Source organism: Salvelinus fontinalis, chromosome 40, assembly GCF_029448725.1.
Source record: "Salvelinus fontinalis isolate EN_2023a chromosome 40, ASM2944872v1, whole genome shotgun sequence".
Classification (NCBI taxonomy): domain Eukaryota; kingdom Metazoa; phylum Chordata; class Actinopteri; order Salmoniformes; family Salmonidae; genus Salvelinus; species Salvelinus fontinalis.
In genome coordinates, this window is record NC_074704.1 from 17,061,913 (window position 1) to 17,089,406 (window position 27,494).

The following is a 27,494-nucleotide window of genomic DNA, read 5'->3' on the forward strand; positions in this document are numbered from 1 at the left end:
CTTCAAAGACACCCAGAAAAACGAGTTAAAAAAATGTAGCCGATCATTTTATCTTTTTTCATTATTTATTTCTTGTAGGATTTCTCATATTATACAAACAATTTATAGAACATTGATAAGACACAAAATAAAGACTAACATAAAAATTGGTACCATATGGAGAGAACAGAAGTGCCAGACAACACTATTTTGTGATATGTTGTTACATGTACAGTACCTTTCATTTCTGTTTATTGAAGTTAACTATATAGCAATATACACTGAATGTACAAAACATTAGGAATACCTGCTTTTTCAATGACATACTGTAGACGGCACTGTTGGTTAAGGGCTTGTAAGTAAGCATTTCACGGTAAGGTTTACACTTGTTGTATTCAGCGCATGTGACAAATAAAGTTCGATTTGAATCCAGGTGAAAGCTATGATCACTTATTGATGTCACTTAAGGAGTCAGGTTAAAGAAGGATTTTTTTTGTGTGTGTGTGCGCCATTCAGGCGATGGGTAAGACAAAGTATTTAAGAGCCTTTGAACAAGGTAAGATAGAAGGTGCCGGTTTGCATGTTTCCAGAACTGAACCGCTGCTGGGTTTTTCACACAACAGTTTCCTGTGTGTGTCAACAATGGTCCACCACCCAAAAGACATTCAGCCAACTTGACAACTGTGGGAAGCATTGGAGTCAACATGGGCCAGCGTCCCTGTGGAAGGGCTTTCGACACCTTGTAGAGTCCATGCCACGACGAACTGAGGCTGTTGCGAGGGCGAAAGAGGGTGTAACTCAATATAAGGAATGTGTTCTTACTGTTTTGTAGACTCATGTGTAATGTATTAATCTGTGGTGTTTTCCTGACCTCATAGAAAAACTGGTTAGGTCACAGTCAGGATAAACATGGGTAGGGCTCTGGGTTTAACACAAATATTTCTAAAATACCAACCTCACCCTTTAAGCAATTTTACTGTGCATTCTATTCTGCTATATGATTGATATTTTGATATTGTGCTATATATTTTCTGTGCAAAGCTGTAGACAACAATAAATTAGACAACTGATTAACAAAAAGACTGGATGAGTATATTCAGTAGCACCATAGACTGGTCTATGACACCATGTCAATCTACCCTGGAATATCTATGTTCTTTCTGCGTCCCTGCGGTCATCAGTATCAGCTAAACAAAAATATATATTTTATGTCAAATACAGTGTCAAATAAACATGACAGGGTGCTACTTAGTATGATACATCTTATATTATGTACAATGGAATGTTAAAATAGGATTATTTAATACAACGTCAAATATATACATTCAAAATGTAAAAACAACATTTAACATAATTGCTATTGGATGAGTCTGTGGAGTCCTGAGAAAAGGCTTATTTTCCTACCTCATTATCCTGACATAAGTTACTCTAGTGTGGGAAAGTGAACACAAGAGACTCCCCTGCTGGTCTAAAGAAGAAGTCACTGTGATATTTCAGAAATGTCCCATTTCAGGAAACCGTTGCTCATTGCAGTGCAGGAAGAGAGGACTTCAGTGCTTCCAAATACCTTGCGCCAATGCCAGTGTAGCTACAGTGTAATGATGACGTTATTTTGAGGGAAGAAATATATAGTATACAAATGTACATCATTTACATCATCCATAGTGTCCATTTTAGCAACTGGGTATTGAACCCGGGTCTCCTGAATGTCACAAGACTGTTAGCCCAACGGACGTCTGTAGGTCTCAGGCAATGTTAGTCATCACAGGAGGGTGGTTCACTGAACCATCCAGCAGCCATAATGTCCCTTGGCTCCAAAAAGAGTCTCATCCTTTCATTTTAGTCTGGTCCACAGACTCTAGGCTTTTCACCTCCACTTACTAGTCTCCCCCTCTGTTACCAGCTGTCTAAAAAGTGTCAGAAATACATTCAAGTATATATATTTTTAAGGCTGGTATTCCCCCGTCAGGGCTGTGCCCCACTGAAGGTGGCTATGGGCAGGCAGAGGAGGGAGCAGAAGGTGGGGTGGAGAGGCTGGATCTGGGCGGACAGGCCCTGGCCTAACCTCCAGTCTGTAGAGCTGTCAGGCTTGTAGCATACAGATACTTCACACCTGGGAGAGAAGGAGGGAGGGAACGAGACACTGTGGTCAGAGTGTGTGGACATGTTTAACTTCACTTGTGGAGACTGTGTGGATGTGTTTAACTAATAGTAAAACAAACAAAAATGTGACCAACTGTGGACATTTTGTTGGTCCCCAAAAGGTCAAATGTTATTTCTAGGGGGGTTAGGGTTAGGGTTGGATTAGGTTTAGGGTTAGTTTTAGGATTAGGAGCTAGGGTTAGGTTTAGGGTACAGGTTAGGTTTAGGGGTTAGGGAGAATAGGATTTTGAATGGGACTGAATTGTGTGTCCCCACAAGGTTAGTTGTACAAGACTGACTGTGTGTGTGTGTGTGTGTGTGTGTGTGTGTGTGTGTGTGTGTGTGTGTGTGTGTGTGCGTGTGTGTGTGTGCGTGTGTGTATGGCTGTACCTGGTGACACCCTGGAAGATCTTCTTCTCATCCTGGTCCAGACACACAGCGAAGGTGGTGTTACCAGTCCCACTGACCTGCACCTTGTCCACCTTCACCTCAGTAATACTCAGTTGCTGTCAAGTAGAAACTGACCATTAGAAGCATAACAAGTATATTTTGGGACTCCAAGGGTCGCTTTTCCAGACACAGACTAAGAAGTCCTGGATCAAAAACATGATCAAAGGATCATCTCCAGTGAAAGTGTTCAGGACTAGGCTTAATCTGTGTCTGGGAAACCAGCCCTAACCACATATAGAAAATAATTATTAGTGGCATTGATGCTGAGCTACAGGATGCAGTGTGTCATATTAACGTAAGATCAAGTGAACAGGAAAAGGGTTGGACAACAACAAAAAAACTAAAGTGAAAGTCGTGCTCTGTTAAGGTAGAAACTGAGACGTGTCTGTGAAAGTGTACATTGGGTTTCTTATCGGGTTGATCTAGAAAGAAGCTCGTTCTCGGGATACGAGAGATGTTGCTCCATTTATGGAGTCCTTATAGAGCACCGTGGTTTATGTAAAGTTGTTGATGTACGCTGTCTAACCGCAAGTCACACCGACAACATCCTGCTCACCTGATTGTAGCCCTTCTTAGATTTGTTTGAGTTTTGCCTTTTCAGTACTTCTGTCATTGTCAACTGCAAGCACTCCATCTTTGAATCTAAACCGTGGGGGGAGGAAGGGATCAGAACACGATGTCTGCGTTAATGAAACAGACTTTCAAACCTAACTGATTTGGTTGCTCTCTAACATGCGTGAGCCCAAAAATGTCCAACTCATGAATGAACCCAGAACTTTATATTGCTGTAGTTATATCACCTAGTTCCTCTGGATTCTTGCAGGCTTTGGTCAGGTTGATGGAGGTGCAAACTTTGTCTTTCTGCATCCATTGACTTCTCCCACTGATAACCACCTGAGAGAGAAAAAGGGAGGAGGAGAGAGATACGTCAGAAATGCATCAGGCAAAGATAATGACTCATTATGCAGTTGACACGGTCAGTATGTTTCTAGAAGGATGAACAGCTGCGGAACACCATCTTTACCCTGTTGTAAACCACCTCTAACATCAGAGGGACTGCCTCCCGGTCGCCATCGATCCCAAACCTCTTGCTTGCGGCACCTACGAAAAGGACAAACACAGAGCTTTCCTATTAGGATACAGCCTTAGAGCTGAACATGATGATGAAGATGAATAATCAATCATTGACGATGAATACGAAGAATGATGATTTATACATTTAGTGTCACTTCGTTTTTTAATAAGCAAAAAGCGGTGGAAGAGATTCAGTGATGTAACATAGAAGAAACGACATGGAGGAACGAGACAAACTGAGTTTCTGAATCATTGATTGAAACAGCAGATGTTCCCATAGCCATAATCCATCCAGACCTCGGACTCCCGGCTGAAGTCAAGACACATATTTTCTGTTTGGAAAATCTTACCTGCCTGTTGTTTATTATGGGCTGGTTGCTAGGAGACAGGGCTGAGGCAGATGTACGTACCCATAGCCTTGATGGCTCGTGTCCCCGCGGTGTGGCCCAGCTCTAGGGAGTGAATGAAAACCTCTGTCCTCCTCTCGCCTCCAGCTAACGTCATCTACAACCCCAAGGACATCAAACAGTCAACACACACATTTATAACATGGAGGTTGAGTATAGGAGATGTGCAGTGTGTGTGTGTGAGAGAGAAAGAGAGAGAGAAAAAGGACAGGAAAGAGAATCCAGGCCTCACCTCAGCTTGGTAGAGCTGCATCAGTGCAGGCCTGGTGGCATGGCGACAGTAGTACAGCACCAGGTCAGCCAGGATGGGCAGACGATCCTCATAGGAACTATCATACAACTCGGACTCTATCTTAGAGGTTTGCTGCAAGACACAGTGAACACCATTGACTGTGTGAGACAACACATCCACTTTTCAATCATATTCATCATTTGATATGTCACACAAAACGTGGTCTTACCTGACACACCACGTTGGCTGGTAGACTGAGCAGGCTCAAGGTGTTGCGTTCGTACCAGGGGTCCAGCATACCAATAAAACGGGCTATGTCGTTAGTGCTGTCTTCTGTGCCCAGATTGTTCAGCTCCTAAAAGAGCAATACGTCAGTCTCTCTTCATTTTAGCTGCAGAGTAGTAATAGTATTGTATGGCCACAGAAACATTGCCTGACGACTCATCCTGAATTTAATTCCGCTGCTCTATCGCAGGGTTTGCCAAACTCGGTCCTGAGGGAAACGGTCTCCTAAACAGCTATCAACCCATTATCTAGAATTGAGGTTAAGCTTTAGAGATGATGTTTCTTATGGTGCACCAGAAACTGTAACATGGTTCATCAGGAAGTGAATTGAAGTTCACCACTATACTATTAACCTAATTAATGATATCACTGAAGCCCTTGACAAAAAACAGCACTGCGTCTCACTTTTTATTGATCTCTCTAAGGCTTTTGATACAATTGAACATGCTATACTGAGGCAGAGATTGTCAAGTGTAGGTCTTTCGGAGAATGCAGTTGCATGGTTTGCTAACTATCTGTCTGATAGTGCACTCAAGTTGATAGGCTCATGTCTGTTAAATTGTCTGTCTGTAATGGTGTGCCCCAGGGCTCTGTACTTGGTCCCCTCTTATTCACTATTTATATAAATAATTTAGACAAAAATGTACAACTTTGCTTTTATGCTGATGATACTGTTATTGTTGTGCCTCGTCTCTCACAAGAGCTTTCCAGAACTTGCAAACTGTTTCATATACCTTACCTGTCAATTGAAGCTTATCCTCAATTACTGACAAAACTAAACTAATGGTGTTTTCTAAAGCAAGATATAGATCTCTGAATCTTTCACCTATTACTACCTGTCAGGGCATTGAGATTGAGACTGTAATCTCATATAAATATCTTGGAATTTTAATTGATGACTGCCTCTCTTAAATTGCATATTCAACAAGTTACAAAAAGGCTAGTATCAGCTACATGTATGCCTTTACTAGACTATGGGGATATTTTATATATGCTTCCGCTCAGTGTTTGAGATCAATTGACACCCTTTACCGTGGAGCATTGAGATTTATTTTTAACTGCAAAACCCTTACGCATCACTGCACTTTATACTCCAGGGTTGGCTGGCCTTCTCTAGTCACTCGTAGGCTCACTCACTGGTATACTTTTATTTACAAAGCCTTTTTGGGTTTACTACCATTTTATTTGGGCATTTTTATTGTTCAGAAATGTGGTGGGTACTCTCTTCGTTCGCAGGACTTTATCCTGCTAACTGTTCCAACTGTCTGAACAGAATTTGGTAAAAGGGCTTTTATGTACTCTGCGCCATCGGGCTTGGAATGCCTTACAAAATACTTTTATGCTGGAAGAACTTGTCCCGATTGGTGTTTTTAAATCACTGACGAAGGATTTTGAGGCTGATTCCCTGATCTGTTAATGTTTTTGATTTGCTGTTTTATGATTTTGTTATACTCTTGTGAATTCTTTGGTTTTTACTAGATTACTTGTGGTTTTTCATGTCTGTCTGTAATTGTGTAATGACTTGGTGCTGCCTATCTTGACCAGGACGCTCTTGAAAAATAGATTTCAAATCTCAATGAGCCCTTCCTGGTTAAATAAAGGTTAAATATATATATTTTTTTAAAGACATTTGATAGGGCCACTTAAAAAGAGCCACTATACTATAACAGTTGTACTCACTGTACTTCCTCTCCGTGGGCTAGCCGACTGCCCTCCGGGGCTAGGGCACCTCACAACACCGTCCCTCTTCACGGGCACAAAGAAGAACTGCAGCCGGAAGGCTCTGCTGAGGCTCGGGCAAGCGTTCTCTCTCTGGCGTAGGTTACTATAGGCCCTCGCCACCTTGCCCGCCACGTGGTCGGCCCCGAACACTACCACCCTCAGGGTGGTGGCATTACTGTCACCCTCCTCGTCACTGCTCAGGATGGGCCTCCGGCGGAAGCACACGTGCTTGAGGGCCTGGGAGGTACAGGGGGTCTGGAACAAGGAGTCTGGGCTGCGTAGGTGCACCTGCTGCGGGAGGGAGTTGGAGCGCTTTGAACGAACCGCGACCAAGTCCTTAGCATCTGGGCTGCCGAGGCTCTTGGCTCTGGTCAGGGACTGCGTCTTTGTCTTGAAGAAACGGGAGAAGTGCTGGCTCAGACGGGCCGAAGCTTTGGTTGACTTCCCGGATGATGGGCTCCGTTCCAACGGGGAGGGGCTGGAGGTGGCGTCCTCGGGGTCTTCGTAGAAGTCGCTGTCGATGCCGGAAGTGACTGAGAGAACGGAGGGGGCGTAGGATCCGGAGGCCAAGGACAAGGTGGAGTACATGGAGTCTTTAGAGGCAGTGGAGAGGGAGGAGACGGTGGAGAAGGTAGAGGCTCGGTGGTCCATGCTGCAGCAGTTGTACATAGACATGGCGGAGACAAACTCCTCCTCTCCTTCCTCTCCCTCTTCCAGGTCGAACTCTGCCCCTTCCTCCTCCTCCTCGCCGTTACCCTGACCACTGGAGGTCTGGAAGCCGGTTAGGTCATGCTCGTTCTCCAGGATGGTGTTGAGGATGTCTGAAAATCACAAGGACACAGTCTATCAGTTGCATGTACTGTAAAGCACCGTCTACAAATGTATTTATCACAATCCAAGTGGAAACCATCAAACAGAAAGGAAAGTTAACCTAGGTAGGAGAAACCTAGAGAGGAACCAGACTCAAGGGGGATCCCATGACAAGCCATTTCATGAGAGAGTGAAGACCAAAGTCCTTTACCAAAGTTGTCCTTGTCCCAGTGAAACATGTAGCACTTGGCTGTGGGCAGTGGTAGAGTTTGCAGCATTCCTAAAAACAGAATAAATACAACAAAACAACATTTACACATAATGTATGGAAATTTTTCGCATTAGCCTCATTTTGACAAATCAATACACTGGTTAGGCTCCGCCCTCTCACCGTCAGACTTCCTGCCATTGGACGCTGGGACGCCCATCTTCTCCCTCAGCTCCTCCAGGCCCTGGGTCACATGATCACGGCCTTTCGCCGGGTCGTCCATGGCGGCGGCCGTCTCCAGGACGTCGGTTACCATGGAGAAGATCTCCGCCAGCTCCTCTAGACTCTTGACCTGTGGAGAGACAGTCATGTGTTACTGTACAGAAGACGGGTACTAACAAACTACTAAACATTGATTTTGACTATGATGGAAAACTAACAGATTACACAGCCATCGAGACTAACAAAATCTTAGCTAAAAATCACTATTTCTATCGGTATCTGTACAGCGTTCCAGTGGTATATTGCGTTGTCCAGTACCTGCAGGGCTTTGTGGATGCTGGCCAGGGGGTACTTTGTGCCCAGGGTAGCCTGATAGGCATGTTTGACCAGGGTGATGTATGTCTCTCTCTGGGACCGTTGGATACTACTCAGTTGGTCTGCTACAGACAGGAACTCAGGAGGCACCTCACTAGGGTTCATCAACAGAACCGTCCTATAGGGATGAGATGACATAGGGTTGACATGGTGGAAAACCCAGATGGAGGTCTGCACTCTGAAAACGAGTCAATATTATTATTCCTTGTTACATGAATTGTAGAACAGGAAGATACAAATGCCTTTGTCTCTCGGCACACATACAAATACGTGTATATATAGTTGATGTCGGAAGTTTACATACACCTTAGCCAAATACATTTAAACTCAGTTTTCACAATTCTTGACATTTAATCTTTAATCTGAGTAAAAATTCCCTGTTTTAGGTCAGTTAGGATCACCACTTTATTTTAAGAATTTGAAATGTCAGAATAATAGTAGAGAGAATTATTTATTTCAGCTTTTATTTCTTTCATCACATTCCCAGTGGGTCAGAAGTTCACATACACTCAATTAGTATTTGGTAGCATTGCCTTTAAATTGTTTAACTTGGGTCAAACGTTTCAGGTAGCCTTCCACAAGCTTCCCACAATAAGTTGGGTGAATTTTGGCCCATTCCTCCTGACAAAGCTGGCGTAACTGAGTCAGGTTTGTAGGCCTCCTTGCTCGCACACACTTTTTCAGTTCTGCCCACACATTTTCCATAGGAATGAGGTCAGGGCTTTGTGATGGCCACTCCAATACCTTGACTTTGTTGTCCTTGAGCCATTTTGCCACAACTTTGGAAGTATGCTTGGGGTCATTGTCCATTTGGAAGACCCACCTGCGACTAAGCTTTAACTTCCTGACTGATGTCTTGAGATGTTGCTTCAATATAGCCACATAATTTTCCTTCCTCATAATGCCATCTAGTTTGTGAAGTGCACCAGTCCCTCCTGTAGCAAAGCACCCCCACAACATGATGCTGCCACCCCCGTGCTTCACGGTTGGGATGGTGTTCTTCGGCTTGTAAGCCTCCCCCTTTTTCCTCCAAACATAACGATGGTCATTATGGCCAAACAATTCTATTTTTGTTTCATCAGACCAGAGGACATTTCTCCAAAACGTACGATCTTTGTCCCCATGTGCAGTTGCAAACCATAGTCTGGCTTTTTTTATGGCGGTTTTGGAGCAGTGGCTTCTTCCGTGTTGAGCGGCCTTTCAGGTTATGTCGATATAGGGCTCGTTTTACTGTGGATATAGATACTTTTGCACCTGTTTCCTACTGCATCTTCACAAGGTCCTTTGCTGTTGTTCTGGGATTGATTTGCACTTTTCGCACCAAAGTACGTTCATCTCTAGGAGACAGAACGCGTCTCCTTCCTGAGTGGTATGACGGGTGCGTGGTCCCATGGTGTTTTTACTTGCGTACTATTGTTTGTACAGATGAACGTGGTACCTTCAGGCATTTGGAAATTGCTCCTACAGATGAACCAGACTTGTGGAGGTCTACAATTTTTTTGGCTGATTTCTTTTGATTTTCCCATGTTGTCAAGCAAAGAGGCACTGAGTTTGAAGGTAGGCCTTGAAATACATCCACAGGTACACCTCCAATTGACTCAAATGATGTCAATTAGCCTTTCAGAAGCTTCTAAAGCCATGACATCCTTTACTGGAATTTTCCAAGCTGTTTAAAGGCACAGTCAATGTGATACAGTGAATTATATGTGAAATAATCTGTTTGCAAACAATTGTTGAAAAAATTACTTGTGTCATGCACAAAGTAGATGTCCTAACCGACTTGCCAAAATTATAGTTTGTTAACAAGAAATTTGTGGAGTGGTTGAAAAACGAGTTTTAATGACTCCAAGCTAAGTGTATGTAAACTTCCTACGTCAACTGTAGATACACATGCAGTTACACAGAAACAGAACATGGGGAACGCTAACAGAACACGAGAGTGAAAAGGAAGTAGTGATATATTGGGCAGGGAAGGGGTGTTGAGAACCAATAACTGAAGTGGAGTTCCAGACGTGTGGTTTACATGTGCATGACAAAATTTTACAATCATTCATAATAATATGTAGTAAAATATAGCAGTTAAACTGTTGACAACCTACATTGTTTTTGAGCGATGTTTTGAGGTGGCCAGGCCTTGCTCTTCTCTCACCAGTCTGTGATAGGAAATGCCTGTGAAATGAACACACGCTGAATAAGTTGACTGTTCTTGGCACACTAAAGTATTGTATTGCACACAATTATAGATTTTCATCTCACAACATCACAATATAGTGATCCCCATTCACACCACTGCAAGCTCATTCATTCATTGGCCTGTACCTGACGCGACTTTCTCCGATTTCAGTGGTATTCTTTATCTTATCTGTCACTATCCTCTTCCCTGTAGTTGACATGTTGTTATAGTTCTGCTTTTTTTCTTTGGTGAATTGAAGTATCACACATCCGCTTTCAAAGAACAGGCTACCACAGAACCGTAAAGCACTTCTCCATTATCAATGACACATGTTTGCGCAGACAGGTTTACCTAACTTGAACATTTTGAGGTGATCAAGTTCATACGATTATGTTATATCTACAGTGCCCTCAAGTATTCATACCCCTTGACTCATTCCACATATAGCGGTGTTACAGCCAAATTCAACATTGATCTGAATTGTAAAAAAAAAAATAACACAACTCACCCATGTTACACACAATACCTCATAATGATAAAGTTATAACATATTGTTTTTGCAAATGTATGGAAATTGAAATACAGAAATATCTAATTTACATAAGTATTCACACCCCTGAGTCAATACTTGTAGAAGCACCTTTGGCAGCAATAACAGCTGTAAGTTTTTCTGGGTAAGTCTCTAAGAGCTTTCCACACATGGATTATGCAACATTTGCCCATTGTTCTTCACAAAATTCTTCAAGCTCTATCAAATTGGTTGCTGATCATTGCTAGACAACCATTTTCAGGACTTGCCATAGATTTTCAAGTAGACTTAAGTCATAACTGTAACTCAGCCACATTCACTGTCTTCTTGGTAAGCAACTCCAGTGTAGATTTGACCTTGTGTTTAAGGTTATTGTCCTGCTGAAAGGTGAATTAATCTCCCAGTGTCTGGTGGAAAGCAGACTGTACCATGTTTTCCTCTAGGATTTTGCCTGTTCTTAGCTCCATTCTGTTAATTTTTTATCCTGAAAAACTCCCCAGTTCTTAACGATTACAAGCATACCCACAACATGATGCAGCCAACACTATGCTTGAAAATATGGAGACTGGTACTCAGTAATGTGCAGGGTTGGGTAGATTACTTTCTAAATATAATCCGTTACAGTTACCTGTCCAAAATTGTAATCAGTAACGTAACTTATGTATTATCCAAACTTACCACTTAATTTGATTACATTCCATTACTTTTAGATTACTTTCCCCGTAAGAGACATTAGAAGAAGACAAAAATGTATGTTACCAATTGAACAACATCTATTGCAGGATAAATCAATGTTAAAGTTTACATAGCTAGGCCTCCCGAGTGGCACAGTAGTCTAAGGCTGTGCCACTAGAGATCCTGGTTCGAGTCCAGGCTCTGTCGCAGAGAACTATGGAAGTATAGATTAGCCAAATAGTTTGAGCTGAGCATGACCCCCAAACTAAAGACTTATTAGCGAGCCCTAGTCTGTTGTTAATGATTTTGTAGTCATGGAGGACTCATTGATTCGAGTTGAAAAATAAATGTTGCGCTCATGGAATGGCATGCTTTGCCAAGAGTGCAAAGCTGTCATCAAGGCAAAGGGTGGCTATTTTGAGGATTCTAAAATATATTTTGTTTAACACTTTTTTGGTTACTACATGATTCCTTATGTGTTATTTCATAGTTTTGATGCCTTCGGTATTATTCTACAATGTAGAAAATAATAAAAATCCCTTGAATGAGTAGGTGTGTCCAAAGTTTTATATATAATTTATAAGTCGAAAAATGGATATAGCAACTACAGACTGCCCCTTTAAGTCTTTCAAAAGTGTGCAAGTTTGAGCATGTGTCCATTAGGCCTATGGATTTATTTGTATTTTTATCAGCATTAATTAGATTATGGAACAAAAGTGGGGCTTTTATTGTGCAGACTTGGATCTGCACTATGCCGCTGCAGGTGCACATTTTTCACTGGCTTCAAAAACAATGATTGATAGGATGTTTAAACTTCTTGTATTCAACCATTATAGGTTCAAATACACATTTAGATTTGTGAACAGTCATCCACAATCCGTATGGCGCAAATAGCTAAATGTCATGGCTTTAGAAGCTTCTGATAAAATTCACCCAACTTACTGTGGGACGCTTGTGGAAGCCTACCCAAAACGTTTCACCCAAGTTAAACAATTTAAAGTCAATGCTACCAAATACTAATTGAGTGTGTATGTGAACTTCTGACCCACTGGGAATGTGATTAAACAAATAAAATCTGAAATAAATCATTCTCTCTACAATTATTCTGACATTTCACATTCTTAAAATAAAGTGGTGATCCTAACTGACCTAAAACAGTGATTTTTTACTAGGATTAAATGTCAGGAATTGTGGAAAAACTGAGTTTAAATGTATTTAGCTAAGGTGTATGTAAACTTCCGACATCAACTGTATGTAGATATCAATAATAAATTATATCCCCGTAGACTACACCACTGCTGTCATCCTTACCGCCAAGCGTTTATTCAAGTTGGATAATCTTTGGATGCCCGACAGCAGTCGCACCATTGTAAGACAAAGCTTGGACTGTGGCCTACAAAAGCCTATTCCTGCTCTTTCCCACAATCCATCAAACACATTTGGTGTCTCATCATAGTTGTCTCTGATTTCTGGTCAGACTCCCTCAGGTGGAACAAACTTAAAATGTGCCCCTTTTTTCAATGCTGATTTGAATGTCATTGAAAAAACAGAAGTGTCAAATATTTCTTTCTGCAAACATCCTTTCTGAATTTAAAAGTAATCCTTGAAGTAGCCATCTAGTTTTTCAAAAGTAATCTGTACTCTGATTACAATATTTTTGCTGGTAACGTAACAGATTACAGTTATCGTTTTTTTGTAATCCCTTACATGTAATCCGTTACTCCCCAACCCAGGTAATGTGTTGTATTGGATGTGCCCCAAACATAACAATATATATTCATGACAAAAAGTGAATTGCTTTGCCATATTTTTGCAGTATTACTTTAGTGCCTTGTTGCAAACAGGATGTATGATTTTGAATATTTATATTCTGTACAGGCTTCCTTTTTTTCCACTCTGTCAAGTAGGTGGCGTAACAACAATGTTGTCCATGTAACTTACTATGGGACTTGTTAAGCAAATGTTCACTCCTGAACTTATTTAGGCTTGCCATAAATAAGGGGTTGAATACTTATTTACTCAAGACATTTCAGCTTTTCAGTTTTTATTAATTAGTACAATTTCTAAGAACATAATTCCACTTTGACGTTATGGAGTATTGTGTGTAGGCCAGTGATAAAATAAATCTCCATTTGAGCCATTTTAAATTCAGACCAACACAACAAAATGTGGAAAAAGTCAAGGGGTGTGAATACTTTCTGAAGGCCCTGTGTTTGTGCGTTTCATCTTACTGTTTTATCTGTTTGAGTCACTAGGGGGCAGTCACTGATCATGGGACACTGCGTCACAGTACATGACATGGGGTGTATTTATTACGGAAACTGTTAACCGTTTAAGAATCAAAACGTAATTAACCAATGCAAACTGAACGAAACGGGCAGGGACCCACCTGAATTTGTCCAATAGAAACTCTTGATTGCGTTTTCTGTGTTTGGAGTAAACAGTTTCTTGCAAAACGTTTTGCAACAGAATCGGCGTAATGATTACACCCCTGAGCAACTACGGCTCGGAAAATTGGGGGAGAAGAAGTCAACCTAAGCACTTGTCGCCTCACATAAAAGGAAGGCTGTCTTACACGTCTGTTTTTGACCTCATATTAATTCACAGTCCACATCATGATCATCAATGAAGTAAATGAATAGTTCAAAAACCCCATTGAAGCATGGATAGTTATTAAAACCTAGAGTAGCCCACATCTTTCCATGTTTACCTGGGGCCTTGAGTTCCTGGTGTAAGGTGGAGAGCAGTCCTTTACACACGCTGCAGTAAGGCTCTGGCCAAGTCAGGAAACAGCCAAACACCTCACAGGCCTCCTCCAGCAGCTCCGTGGCAGGGGGACAGAAGGGGGTCTGCAACCAGAAAACAAACCTAGTTACAGGTAACTAAGGTTGGGGTTGTCGTGTTTGGTTTATTGATTGATTGATTGATTGATTACCTGTAACAGAGTGGAGGAGAACATGATAGCGAGGGGAGCCACAAGCTCATACTGACACTGATCCTGGACCTGCACACACATACAGAGACCCAAAAGTTCATTCACATGTCCACACCTCATATTTTCAGTTCTCAATTCCCACCACAAGGTGCCATACTGCTCCTGATCACATACTGTAGATCAGACTAAAATCCCATCTACATTCTGTAGAGGCAAGGGGTCATCATGACATGTGACCATAAGAATATAGGTCATAGCAGCATCCTGAGTAGAGGAGTTATGTATGCCTCTGCCCTTTCAGTAATGACCTGTGACCCCTCACCTCTCGGGTCTTCCTGAGGATCTGCTGCAGGAGGATGAGGAAGTTCTCTGGGTCTCTCTTCACCAATTCCTCCAGACTCCAGCGGTTCATCGACTGGCCCGCTGAGCACATCAGGACTGAAACACACACACGTCACATCAGAGGCCACATTGTGCAACATGTTATGAATATAGAACATGCAGCTTCCCTGAAGGGTACACGGCGTACTTCAAACAAATTAATAACATCATTTCAACACCGTATGTGGCAACAAGGTACCTCCTGAAAATGTGATGTATAAAACCACAGGGTGTAGGTGTATGATATCTGACACAGTCGGTGCTGCTACGCTCTGCTACACTAACCGATCCTACCCCCTCACACTACCTCATCATACTTCCAGGAGCACTGTGGTCCATGCCACCACGGTCTCTCTGTGTGTGTGTGTGTGTGTGTGTGTGTGTGTGTGTGTGTGTGTGTGTGTGTGTGTGTGTGTGTGTGTGTGTGTGTGTGTGTGTGTGTGTGTGTGTGCGCGCACCACTTCCGCCACAGCCATAGTGTCAACGTTGATACTTCCTCTAGCGCGTAATAACACTTCGCTGACAGTTTTCAACAACAACAGGCTCACTAGGCCTACTGGGCTTCAGGTATACCTGTCCCAACGAACAGTTGTGGTGCTAGGAAGTTGAAAAAGAACAACAATTTACTGTCAGTGTGGTCTGACTGACGACGATCTTCCAGTGGAGGTGTTAACGTGTTGCCGGACACTTGAAATGTGAAACGTCTCATACGATTTGATATCATGTCGACTTTCTGTAACACCACACTTAGAAAGTGTTCCTACGGTTTGGATCAATACTATGACATGAACTACATGCAACAGTGACACTGAACAGGCCTGCTTTCCATATCATGTGAACAACCATATTATGCCTTTCTTAAGAAATAAAGCACTGTATGTCAAGTGTAATACACTGGGAATCAAATTCCCTGAGAATGAATACTAAGGTCGCCAATGAAGTGATGAAATACACCCGCCCATGTCCGACCCTGCTCAGCCCAGATGTGGCTTACCGTTCCAGGGTTGTGGTGCCGTGGGGCTGGGTCTGAGCCCATCCAGACATCGGTCCAGAGCATGCTGGATCCGGTCCTCGGTACACGACGTGTGCTGCATGTCTTCTCACGACCTGGAGTAGAAGAGAGGGATAAGATTAACATCACGCCTCTCTCCATTCATCGCTCCCTTTCCGTGGAAGCATATTAGACTGTCATCAGATCAAGGAAGTAAACAGAGGTCCAGTTTTGCATCTTGGTATACAACGCAGGGGACATATGAAAATGTCCTCATGAGTTCCGTGGAAAAGCCACAGGACAGGAGGGAATTTCAGGGGGATGGAGAGATAAACAAACTGTTATTCTATCTTCTCTTCCTGCCCTTCTTATAGTTTATTACATTTCTATGGCCCTTCATAGGCATCGCCCTCATCTGTGTTCCTGGGAATCATAGAGAGACAATAGGTTATGGGACTTCCTGATATTAGGATGCACAACAGGGGCATGTTCAGTAGAAACCAAACGATTTGAACATGTTTTGAAACAGAGAACATGAACTGGTATATTACAAAATCTAATGTTTCGGCTTCAAAATGTTTCTGTTTCGCGCCTGTTTCGACCCAGGTGTTAGGCTTTGTTTCAGTCCTGTTATAATTGTGTTGAATCTCCTGTTATGCATGACAGGATGAGGGTGTTGTTTTATAACAGGCAATTTCACTCTCAATCACAGGAGTTTCATGTTTCTGTAATCCAGTCTCTGCATCAACGTAATAAGATCCAATAACAGTCGCATGAATAAATGTACATTATTTACATTACCCTCAAAACTACTGGAGGCTGATTCATTTTCTGTCTATTACTATAATAACTGGTAATTATTTGTTAATAATTATGTAATTGAACCAAAATGTCTAATTGTTTTTCACAACATTCTTCAAGTAACGTCAGTGACATGTGACTACCTCACCACTTGATAACGTACAGTGGTAAGTACAGTAACCTACTGTATGAGTGTGTTGACCGCACATTGATCAACAGCCAGACGTTTTTTGGTCATGACACAATCTGCAGATGTCTCGAGAAAAGGCCTGTAAAAATGACTGTCAAAGTCCTTGGTGTGTTGTTGACCAGCTACAGTAACGTAGGATACTGGACATTCACAATAGAAGCAGCTATTGTATTAGCCCGAGTGCCAATCTATTTGTGCCATCATGCTAACTTCGTATCACTCATTGTCATACCTTTATCCTGACAATAAGAGCAGTAGGAGTTGGCAAGAGCACAAACAGATCTGGGACCAGGCTAGGAGTGTATGAATTGACTGTACACATTCTAAGATTCCAATATGGGGACATATCCAATGGTACTGTCCTCGGCAGCAGCCGCACTACGTATTGTCCTTTCTTGCCCCACTGGGGAACTTTACCATGGGTTAGAGCCCAGGGTTGGGGTTTCCAAAGTGGACAGTGCAGCTTCCTTTATTGAGTGAAAACAAACTTTCTTCCATAAGACAAGACACTTCAATCCCTCCCACCAACTACGAGTGTTTGTATCCAATAACAGGCTCAAAAACTCCCCATCGAGACAGAGAAATCCCCTATAACCCACATGTGAGTGATAATGTGTGCCAGATAGCACCGCGCTGCATATGAATCTGTGCCTATGAATGACTCACACAAATGCACAAAAGAAGGTCAGAGGAGTGATCGCCATGGTGATTAGCGGTAATATCTCACTAAATTACAGCGAACGAAAAACCACCAGACACCTGCTCTGAGTGGACTTCCGCTGATTCTGACCAACCGATGCTCATCTATGAGTGTTCCTCACGGGCCTCATATCGATACGAGTCTGTTTTTCTGTTTCAGCTTTAAGTCAAAACAAGCACTACCTCATTTGAAGCATTTGAAATCCAGGAGCAGGCTTCGTTTGGGTCCTGGAAACCCGGCTTTTGAAGTAATGTTACAGGGAGCCAGGGGTTAGACCAAGCCAAGCTTTCTCAACTGGGTCATGCACCTGCTGTTGAGAGAGGCAATGATATAAATGCTCACGGTGAGAAGTCTCCCTATTTGTAGGTCTTGCGGGGGACTTTTCACAGTATTGACTGCAGGACAGGAAACTGTCTTTGTGTACAGAGGGGCCTGGGGGGGGCACACACACACACACAAAGAAACAGACAAATACCACAGGAGGTTGGTGGCACCTTAATTGGGGAGGACGGGCTCGTGGTAATGGCTGGAGCGGAATCAGTGGCATGGTATCAAATACACCAAACACACGGTTTCCATGTCATTCCATTCGCTCTGTTCTGGCCGTTAATATGAGCTGTCCTTCCCTCAGCAGCCTCCCGTGACACACAAACACAGCGGGGCCAGAGAGCGGCAAGTCAGACAGATGGGGAAAACGAGGGTTACCCCCGGCTCCAGAAGCTAACCGGCGGGGCGCCACCACCATTTAAGGCCCCTAAGGAACCATGAGAGGAAGAGCATGTGACCAAAGGCCAGGGGGGGGTCAGAGTAATTCAACCATGATTTTCCAGCACCACTACTGTTAACAACAATATGGTGAACCGTGACAATAGAAGTTACATAAACATAAACACTTCCATACAGCCTTGTTCTCAGCCCCCCGCCGCCCACGCTGAAGGTGTATTGTATCCCCCAGAAGTGTTACAGCCTGGTCTGAGATCTGTTTGGGCTGTCTGGCCATTGTTTGAGTTGACAATGACCATAGGAGTTGGCAGGACAACACAAACAGGTCTGGGACCAGGCAAGATGTGTTATGAGTGGCACGGTCAGTAGGTGTAGGAAAGTTACTGTTTGATACTAACCGGTAAATGACCCACCGGTCATTGTGGAACTATACTGTGTTGGAGACAGGCCAGGTGGAATGGGAAGGAACTAATAAGTCATATAAGTTCTGATGGCTGTATCCAGCCTAGGGTCAGATGTTGACTCTGGGTATAATAAAGAAACTCTTATGATCTCATATACACAGTAGGATATTCAGAGTGAGTCATCCACTGCCATGTAATGGCTGACTGTAGGTTACTGACTTATTTAAATGATTAGGTAGTGGTATGAATGCATTAAGTATGGATTATGAATGTGTAATGAAGTCCTTCAAACAAAGTGTTGAACATTTTCTAAACATCAGTGACTGTTGGATAGATTCCACACTGTTAATGTAACACTAGCATAGATTAACAGGCTGTTCTACAAAATTCTATTCAGGTATTGAATCATTCTGTTTACATGGCAACTATTGAAAATATATGAAACTGTGGGTTTTCATAAGAGGATGTATGAAAGTCCTCTCAAACGTCAACACGGTCACTTCCACATTTTCAGCTGTTGCAACAGAGGTTAATAAGGAAAGCTGACTAAAAGTCACATGTCTGTCTCTAGGTGCCATGTCCCCGGTCTCTCCTTTGTCCTTCACATCACATATCCTTTTGGAGTACGCTACACTCTTAGGAAAAAAAAAGGTGCCATCTAGAACCCAAAAATTGTTTGTTGGCTGTTCCCATGGGACTTTGAAGACCTTTTTTGGTTCCTGGTAGAACCCTTTTGGGTTCCATCTAGAACCCTTTCCACAGAGGGTTCTACATAGAACCCAAAAGGGTTCAACCTGGATCCAAAAAGGGTTCAACCTGGATCCAAAAAGGGTTCAACCTGGATCCAAAAAGGGTTCAACCTGGATCCAAAAAGGGTTCAACCTGGATCCAAAAAGGGTTCAACCTGGATCCAAAAAGGGTTCAACCTGGATCCAAAAAGGGTTCAACCTGGATCCAAAAAGGGTTCAACCTGGATCCAAAAAGGGTTCTCCTATGGGAACAGCCGAAGAACGCTTTGGGAACCCTTTTTTCCTAAAAGTGTAGCATCTGCAGCATGACACATCCGACCTCATCCAAATAATCAATTAGGATCAGCTAGATCAACACAAACAATTGGGTCCCAGTATAAACCAAAATACTTGGATTGGCGTGCCACGATCAAGCCAACAAGTGAGTCATATTGAGCCTGACCGAACACAACCTGACTATTTGGTCTTATTGTCAGCAGATTTAAAGGTCAAGCCTGAATGTGACTCAATCCTGGTGGAGCACCCTTGCACACAGCATGATGAAAGCACTCAAGTAACCTCAAGTCAACAGTAACAAGATCTTCAGCTTGCCGCTAGCCGAGTTGCCAGATCTGTGTATACTTTAGCCAACTCTCCAATACACTGAACAACAGAAGAGTTAGCACAAGCAGATCTGGCAACCAGGGTAGCTTCACACTCTGCCTGTAACACCCACAGAGATCCTATTAAATGACTGTCATTCTATGGTACCCTTCCAGTGTTACAGCCATGACAATGAGCAACAGATCTGGCAACCAGGTTAGCCCTCCACTTTCTTCTCTGCCTCTATAACGCTCTACCCTCAGACACAGTGTAAGACTCTTCCTTCTTCCCAAGTCTTTCCTTTCCTCTGGCCCAGCCTGATCACATTTCCAACAGCTTCCAAACAGGAAGATAGCTCCCCAGCCCTGGAAGGGAAGCAGGTGCCTGTCCATTGTTGTGGTGTGATCAGCCTCTCAGATAGACTCCCACAGACCAGGGAGGTGGTGGTGGTGGGGGGGTGGCGGGGGGGGGGGGGGGGTTCGTCTCATTGTACTTTAATTGATAGTCCCATATCCCCATCCAATCTTCCTCTGTTGGGTTTAAAACACTAAAGACCCCCTCCCTGTATCACCTTACCCTCCTTTCCTTCTCTCCACTGGACCACTGCATGAGAACCAGCCTCTTATGCTTTTAGGAAATAACAAAAGTTGAACAATAATACGATAACGCTCCGCTGTAAATTGCTTCCTCTTTTGTTTCAATGCAACTACCGGCGAGCGGGTGTCTTTGGCACGTACAGGCCCAACCAGGTACAGTGGGATGCAGTGGCAGGGTATCGATGATGGTAAAGATCATTAGACTCTATGGTGGAAGTATAGAAGCGGCCACATCTGCAGTTACTGAACACTTTTATCGGACAAAAAATGATTTTTTTCTCCCGCATTAGAGTCCTTAGTGTACACCCGACACATATTTTATGATCAGATTCAGGACACATTTAGACAAGAGACAACAGATCCACAAGGTGGATGGGAGTCGGAACAACAGTGTCATTATACACAGACTTTGATCCTCACGTCCCCCAGTAAAGGTATTATTAGAGGGAGGGGACAATTATGCAAATATGAATTGCATGATGATGTTGTTGCACTGGATGTTATGGAGGACGAGCCAGGTCTGAAATAAGACACGGCTACCAAACATCCACACTGTTTTATATATATATATATATATATATATATCCACATTTATAGCTAGACTTGCAGTTAGCATATGCTGAGCACATGATTTGTAAATCAGGAAAATCAGTCAGGTGTATAATGTTTGACTGGTCTAACCCAAGCATTAGTGTATAATGTGCAATGTAGATGTAGTATATGCAATGTGGATGACCTGGGGGCGTGTTCAGGTGACATTCCGATAGAAATATGTTTGACAAAATATGTAGAACAAACATGCCTCTCTGACATGTAGAATAAAGAATCATGTCAGCGCTATTTACTACATTTCTATCTGCAACGCTCCACGTTTGCCTCCTGAGCGTACCCCTGGGCGAGTGAGGTGTATATCACGTGGGAAAGTTCTGTGAAAACATAGATTCTGTAGATAAGACTGGTAAAGAGGTAAACAGGAAGAGAGGTTGTGTGAATCATACTGCGTGGCGTTTTGATGTGAGTGCTAACCAAACGATCTTGTCTGCTAAAAATGGGTGTTGCCGCTTTCACTAGTGCTTGGAGGTAGATATAGGGAGGTAGGTGACTTCCAATCACACGCTGAAGAGAGGCAGGTAGCCTAGCGGTTAAGACCTTTGAGCCAGTAATTTTAAGGTTTATGGTTCGAATCCCCGAGCTGACTAGGTGAAAAATCAGTCGATGTGCCCTTGAGCATGGTACTTAACCATAGTTGCTCCTTTAGGTTGCTCTGGGTAATAGTGTCTGTGAAATTACTTTGGTTAATAGTTTGCTAGGGTTATAAATATTCTTAGTGCTCACAATAGACTGAAACCTAAAACGGAAACACACTTGTACATCAAGAGCAGCTTGTTAGAAAGTGCATTTGCAGATATGAAATAAAGTATTCTGTTTCATTCTGCCTTCGCCATAAACCTGTGAATCCACGCTGATGATTGGGATATGGATTAAATAGTTCCTTGTGTAATATTACTAGAATTATTTGAAAAACTGCAACACCCAACTGCAGAGGCCATTTCCCAATCTTCGACTAATATTTGAGCCAAACAGAGTAGAGTATGTGTACTGTGACAGACTTCCACTTACCCATCTACAGTGCACTCGGAAAGTATTCAGACCGTTACGTTACAGCCTTAATCTAAAATGTATTAAATGCCATTTTTTTCTCTCACCAATCTACACATAATACCCCATAATGACAAAGCAAAAACAGTTGACATTTTTGCAAATGTATAAAAAAAAAAAAACTGAAATACTTTATTTACATAAGTATTCAGACCCTTTGCCATAAGACTCAAAATTGAGCTCAGGTGCATCCAGTTACCATTGATCATTCCTGAGATGTTTCTACACCTTGATTGGAGTCCGCCTGTGGTAAATTCAATTGATTGGACATTATTTGGAAAGACACACACCTGTTAATATAAAAGGTTCCACAATTGACAGTGTAAGTCAGAGCAAAAACCAAGCCATGAGGTCGAAGGAATTGTCGGTAGAACTCAGAGACAGGATTGTGTCGAGGCACAGATCTGGGGAAGGGTACCAAATAATGTCTGCAGCATTGAAGGTCCCCAAGAACACAAACGGCCTCCATCATTCTTAAATGGAAGAAGTTTGGAACCACAAGACTCTTCCTAGAGCTGTCCTTGGTCTTGGTCAGAGAGGTGACCAAGAATCCGACGGTCACTCTGACCGAGTTCCAGTGTTTCTCTGTGGAGATGGGAGAACTTTCCAAAAGGACAACTTTCTCTGCAGCCCTCCACCAATCAGGCCTTTATGGTAGAGTGGCCAGACGGAAGCCACGCCTCAGTAAAAGGCACATGACAGCGCGCTTGGAGTTTGCCAAAAGGCACCTAAAGGACTCTCAGACCTTGAGAAACAAGATTCTCTGGTCTGATGAAACCAAGATTGAACTCTTTGGCCTGAATGCCAAGCGTCACGTCTGGAGGAAACCTGGCACCATCTCTACGATGAAGCATGGTGGTGGCAGCAAGTGGGGATGTTTTTCAGTGGCAGAGACTGGAACATTAGTCAGGATCGAGGAAAGATGAACGGAGCAAAGTACAGAGAGATCCGTGATTAAAACCTGCTCCAGAGTGCTCAGGACCTCAGACTGGGGCGAAGGTTCACCTTCCAACAGTACAACATCCCTAAGCACACAGCCAAGACAACGCAGGGGTGGCTTCGGGACAAGTCTCTGAATGTCCTTGAGTGGCCCAGCCAGAGCCCGGACTTGAACCTGATCTAACATCTCTGGAGAGACCTGAAAATAGCTGTGCACCAACTCTCCCCATCTAACCCGACAGAGCTTGAGAGGATCTGCAGAGAAGAATGGGAGAAACTCCCCAAATACAGGTGTGCCAAGCTTGTAGTGTCATACCCAAGAAGACTCAAGGCTGTAACTGCTGCCAAAACTCAACACAGTAGAGTAAAGGGTCTGAATACTTTCATATTTTTCATAAATTTGCACAAAAATCTATGAACCTGTTTTTGCTTTGTCATTATGGGGTATTGGTGTGGAGATTGATGAGGGAAAAAAACTATTTAATCAACTTTAGAATAAGCCTGTAAAGTAACAAAATGTGTGAAAAGTCAAGGGGTCTGAATACTTTGCAAATGCCCTCTATACCTTCAGATTACTGTAAGCGGTGCATCAATCAACACATAGTTCTACTGTAGGTGACAGGTGGGGTATTAGAGTATTATAACTGTGGTCCTCTGTGGCTTTGTTGGTAGCGTTTGCAATGCCAGGATTGAAGGTTCGATTCCCGGGAACACTCGTTTGAAGAATGTATGCATGCTAGACTGAGTCGATTTGGAGAAAAGCATTTGCTAAATGAGATAGATTATATATATATATATATATATATAAATTGTTTGCATGCATACTGTATCCATGCAACCAACACATGCTTATTCATCTACTTCCTCATTGTGTATTAGAATAATGACAGTACAATCACAGGGTGTCTAAAAATAAGTCACCAAAATGCTGCTTGCTGGGGGTCTGCAAGTTTACTTCCTTGTGTGTCAGTGACATTATTTGACAGCCCTTACTTTAACATCATCTACCACAAACTCATAAACAGTTTAATAAGCCCAGTTGGGTTTAAAGGTGTCGTTTCTGAGTCACATTTTAATTGATCCATTTGTGGAATTAACAAATAAAATCACTTGATATCAGTTTAATGGATAACGACCTCAACTAACCAGAATACCCAATCACCAGAACTTTAACTATCCTTATTACGATTTATTTATTTTATTTAACTAGGCAAGTCAGTTAAGAACAAATTCTTATTTACAATGACGGCCTACCCCAGCCAAACTTTAACATGGATGACGCTGGGTCAATTGCGCGCCGCCCTATAGGACTCCTAATCACGGCCGGTACAGCCTGGAATCGAACCAGGGTCTGTAGTGACACCTCTAGCACTGAGATGCAGTACCTTAGACCGCTGCGCCACTCGGGAGCCCCATAATACCCTTTTCTTACACCCCTGGACCAACCGCCAGCCACAAACTCGGAAACACAAGCATTGAGGAAATTATATTACACTTGGGCATTGGTTAGGTTTATTTGATTGGCTAGTCTACTCCCAGGATTAGTGCAAACACAAAATGTTCCCTTCTCAGATGTATGGAACCAGTATTTTCTCCGTTTGCAGTTGTGGGCACAATGGCAACTAGAGATTTGCAGTAATAATGCATCGTCCACAGATGAAGACAACTAACAATACTAACTCATATCCAAGGTCAAAGGTCTAAATTTGAATATAATATAATTTTGAATGTCTGAGTCTGGAGTCATAGACACTTGAGTACTTTACAAATTGTCCAGATGTTATATTTCTGAAACTTTTCTATTGCCCATTATTCTGGATTTGGGCTCCAGTAATTTAGATGCCGCGGGTAAGTTAGGACCTCTTGGCAGTTGCTGGACCCGGGTTCGAGTCCCAGTCGGGGCTACCACCTCCACCAAATTCCCCCTTAACCCTCAACCTTCTGGCCCGAAGCCCAGCGCACCATCGACTGTGCCACAAAAGCATGCTCATACATTGTGAAAAGACAATAGCCTTGCAGGCTTACAACCACAGCCAACGCACCAGATCCCCTTCAGGAGACAGCCCAATAGTCCTCCACACTGCTTACCTGCTGTTATCGTCCAGTAACATCCATAGCCTTTTGCCGTTAGTTTGTGCGAAAGCCCCTCAGGTCCAATGACTCCAATCCCACTGCCATTCATTCACAAGAGAGAAGAGGGGGAGCGCAGATGAGCCACTTCCTTTACTAGTGCTGTGTATGGCTCCAGAGAAACAACAGCTGTAGACTACCACCAGTCACAGTAGCCGCAGTAGTAGTAGTGGAGATATAGTCCCTGCACACGCAGAAGGCTTGTGTCAAACAGGAAGTGAATGAGAGAGGTGCATGTAAGCACAATGAGGAAGGCAGAGTGTGGGTGTCTGTTGGCCTCCCTAAAGGAAGTCATTTGTCTCCTTTGTTTGTTTCCCTGCTATTTTCATGACTAAAGATGTGTTTCATTGTTTTGAATGTTGGGCTTTGATCTTTCAATCTTTAGTTTTGACTGGCTGGGTCATTGATTTAATAGGATTGACCATATTTATTACTAATCCCAATAGTATTTTGCCCCGTCTTTGCAAAAGGTAGGTTTCACATATCTCTACCCGATACGCTTGAGAGAACACACACCTGAGAGTTTGTCCAAGTTCAAGTTGATTCACATGACAGAGGACAACTGAACTCTGCATTGTGTGATGAATAATAAAAGGATACTAATAGAAAAAACAAGTACTTTAGTTTTACACTGACTTCCTAAAGGTTAATATCTACATAACGAGCGCATTTTGAAATAAAAAATTGATCTGGGCTCATAGCCACTGTTCCAGGTCCAATTCAGCAGTTCTGTCATTTTCTCTGACAACTGTTTTCTTCTCACTCAGGGCAGACTATTGGTCTCCCTACTTCCCCTGATTCCACTTTGACTGTGATTTGCATTTCATGTGTTACGGTAAATCCCCCCCCCCCTCCCCCCTCTCTCTGAGAGGGAACAAGGACCCAAGGCATTAGCTAAAAACAATGGCAGTAAATAAAACGTAAATTCATGAGGTTCACAATGAAGGGGAATGTGAGTAGTTCCTGTATTATTCTGGGCTTGGGATGGATTACTTTATTCCTATCATATTTTGTTTATATAGTCCCTACTCTGGAAGTCTGAAGTCTATGATTACTATAATAGCTCTAGAATGGTCAAAGGTGAAAATGATATCATTTAAACTCACTTTAAATGTGCATTTGAGTTATTGGGAGAAGAGGCTCAGTCTAAATAATAAAGATGGTTCTCCACTTGCGGTTCAACCAGTGAAGGCCACTGTTACAGATGCCATCATGCCAATACGATTGAATAGACCCCACAAAGTACAGTAGCCAGCCCAGTTAGTCAACCTGCAACAGTGGTGAAACACTGCCACCTCCTGTTACGAAGTCATTAGACTAGAGCGGTGGTGAGGACATGCACGTGGGTCATCATGAAACTTCACTAGTTCTTTGACTACTGTACAGAATATCCAAAAGGTGCCAGATTAATATTGGTCAATGTTGGATAAACAGCACTACATTGTCTCAACGTTTTAAGTTGTTGGTGATGATTTGGAACAAACGTACCAAGTTCCATCCTGTTCCCAAAAGATGGCGCTCTTTCCACAGCCTCAGGATATTAACGTGCTACAGGTGGTTGACAAACAATGCAGAACATCAACTTCCCACTCCACAGCCATCTGAAGAGATAAATGGAATACACAATAAAATAAATGCTGCTGACATTATTGTTCTGGCAACCTAGTTATACGTTTCTGACAGCCACTCTAGCATAGGTGTTAGCAAATGTCCATTAACGCGTGCCAAACAAACCATTTTCCAGACGGGATCTTTGGTTGAGTCTCTTGCCCTTTTATTAGCAGCGAATCAAATATAAAAACCATACCATATGCGAAATCATCGTTCCAATGTGTAAACGGTAAAAATGTATGCTCTCCATACCTGTGCATTGCCACTTCCTGGTCACCTGTGTGCCTACACACATGACCCAAGATATAGAGCCCCATAGTAATGTCATAATACCCATAAAACCTAGCAGTCAAACAGGGAAATGATTCCAATTGTTTTTCCTTCACTCATTTTTCCCATAGGGGATTTTAGAAACACTTAAAATAAGGGCTGTGTTTCTTGTAGGCTTACCCTGGCGTGACGTTTTGATAACCATGTAAATGTCTCTCGGATAAGGTGACTTTTATCAATATATTCAGCTCTATTTACTCTCAGATTTGAAAATGTAATTTGCATCAAAGTAGACATCATGCAAGACTACAAATCCCTGGAAACTCCTGCACAGCATCTCTAGCTGCAACCTGGTCTCAGAGAATTTGTATTATTCTGTATGTAAATCCAAGACAATCCATTTAGTATGGTATTTATTGTGTGAATGTCCATCACCCATTTCGTATGATATGTTACAAATTACAATTTGTACTATATTTTATACATTTGCAAAATTTACAATATGTTATGAATTAGAATTCATATTATATGTTATGAATTTGCAAATGTA

At 42.6% G+C, this 27,494-nt stretch overlaps 1 protein-coding gene across 2 annotated transcripts; it reads right to left on the bottom strand.

Annotated features, from left to right (window-relative positions):
* Nucleotides 1-46: 46 nt before the first annotated feature.
* On the bottom strand, nucleotides 47-26,661 carry pik3r5 (phosphoinositide-3-kinase, regulatory subunit 5). 2 transcript variants are annotated; one of them, XM_055907027.1, is made up of 19 exons: nucleotides 26,552-26,661; nucleotides 25,022-25,104; nucleotides 15,594-15,706; nucleotides 14,541-14,656; nucleotides 14,219-14,287; nucleotides 13,994-14,132; nucleotides 10,006-10,075; nucleotides 7,850-8,024; nucleotides 7,493-7,661; nucleotides 7,313-7,381; nucleotides 6,250-7,112; nucleotides 4,514-4,639; nucleotides 4,285-4,416; nucleotides 4,056-4,149; nucleotides 3,596-3,672; nucleotides 3,372-3,465; nucleotides 3,128-3,213; nucleotides 2,512-2,627; nucleotides 47-2,092 (listed from the first exon to the last, which is right to left on the bottom strand). In XM_055907027.1, exons 3-19 carry the CDS (start codon nucleotides 15,691-15,693, stop codon nucleotides 1,945-1,947), a joined length of 2,643 nt encoding a protein of 880 aa, XP_055763002.1. In that variant the 5' UTR covers nucleotides 15,694-15,706; nucleotides 25,022-25,104; nucleotides 26,552-26,661; the 3' UTR covers nucleotides 47-1,944. The 2 variants fall into 2 exon arrangements, with proteins under 2 accessions (XP_055763002.1, XP_055763000.1); XM_055907025.1 differs by lacking the exon at nucleotides 26,552-26,661 and having other exon boundaries at nucleotides 25,022-25,242.
* Nucleotides 26,662-27,494: the final 833 nt, after the last annotated feature.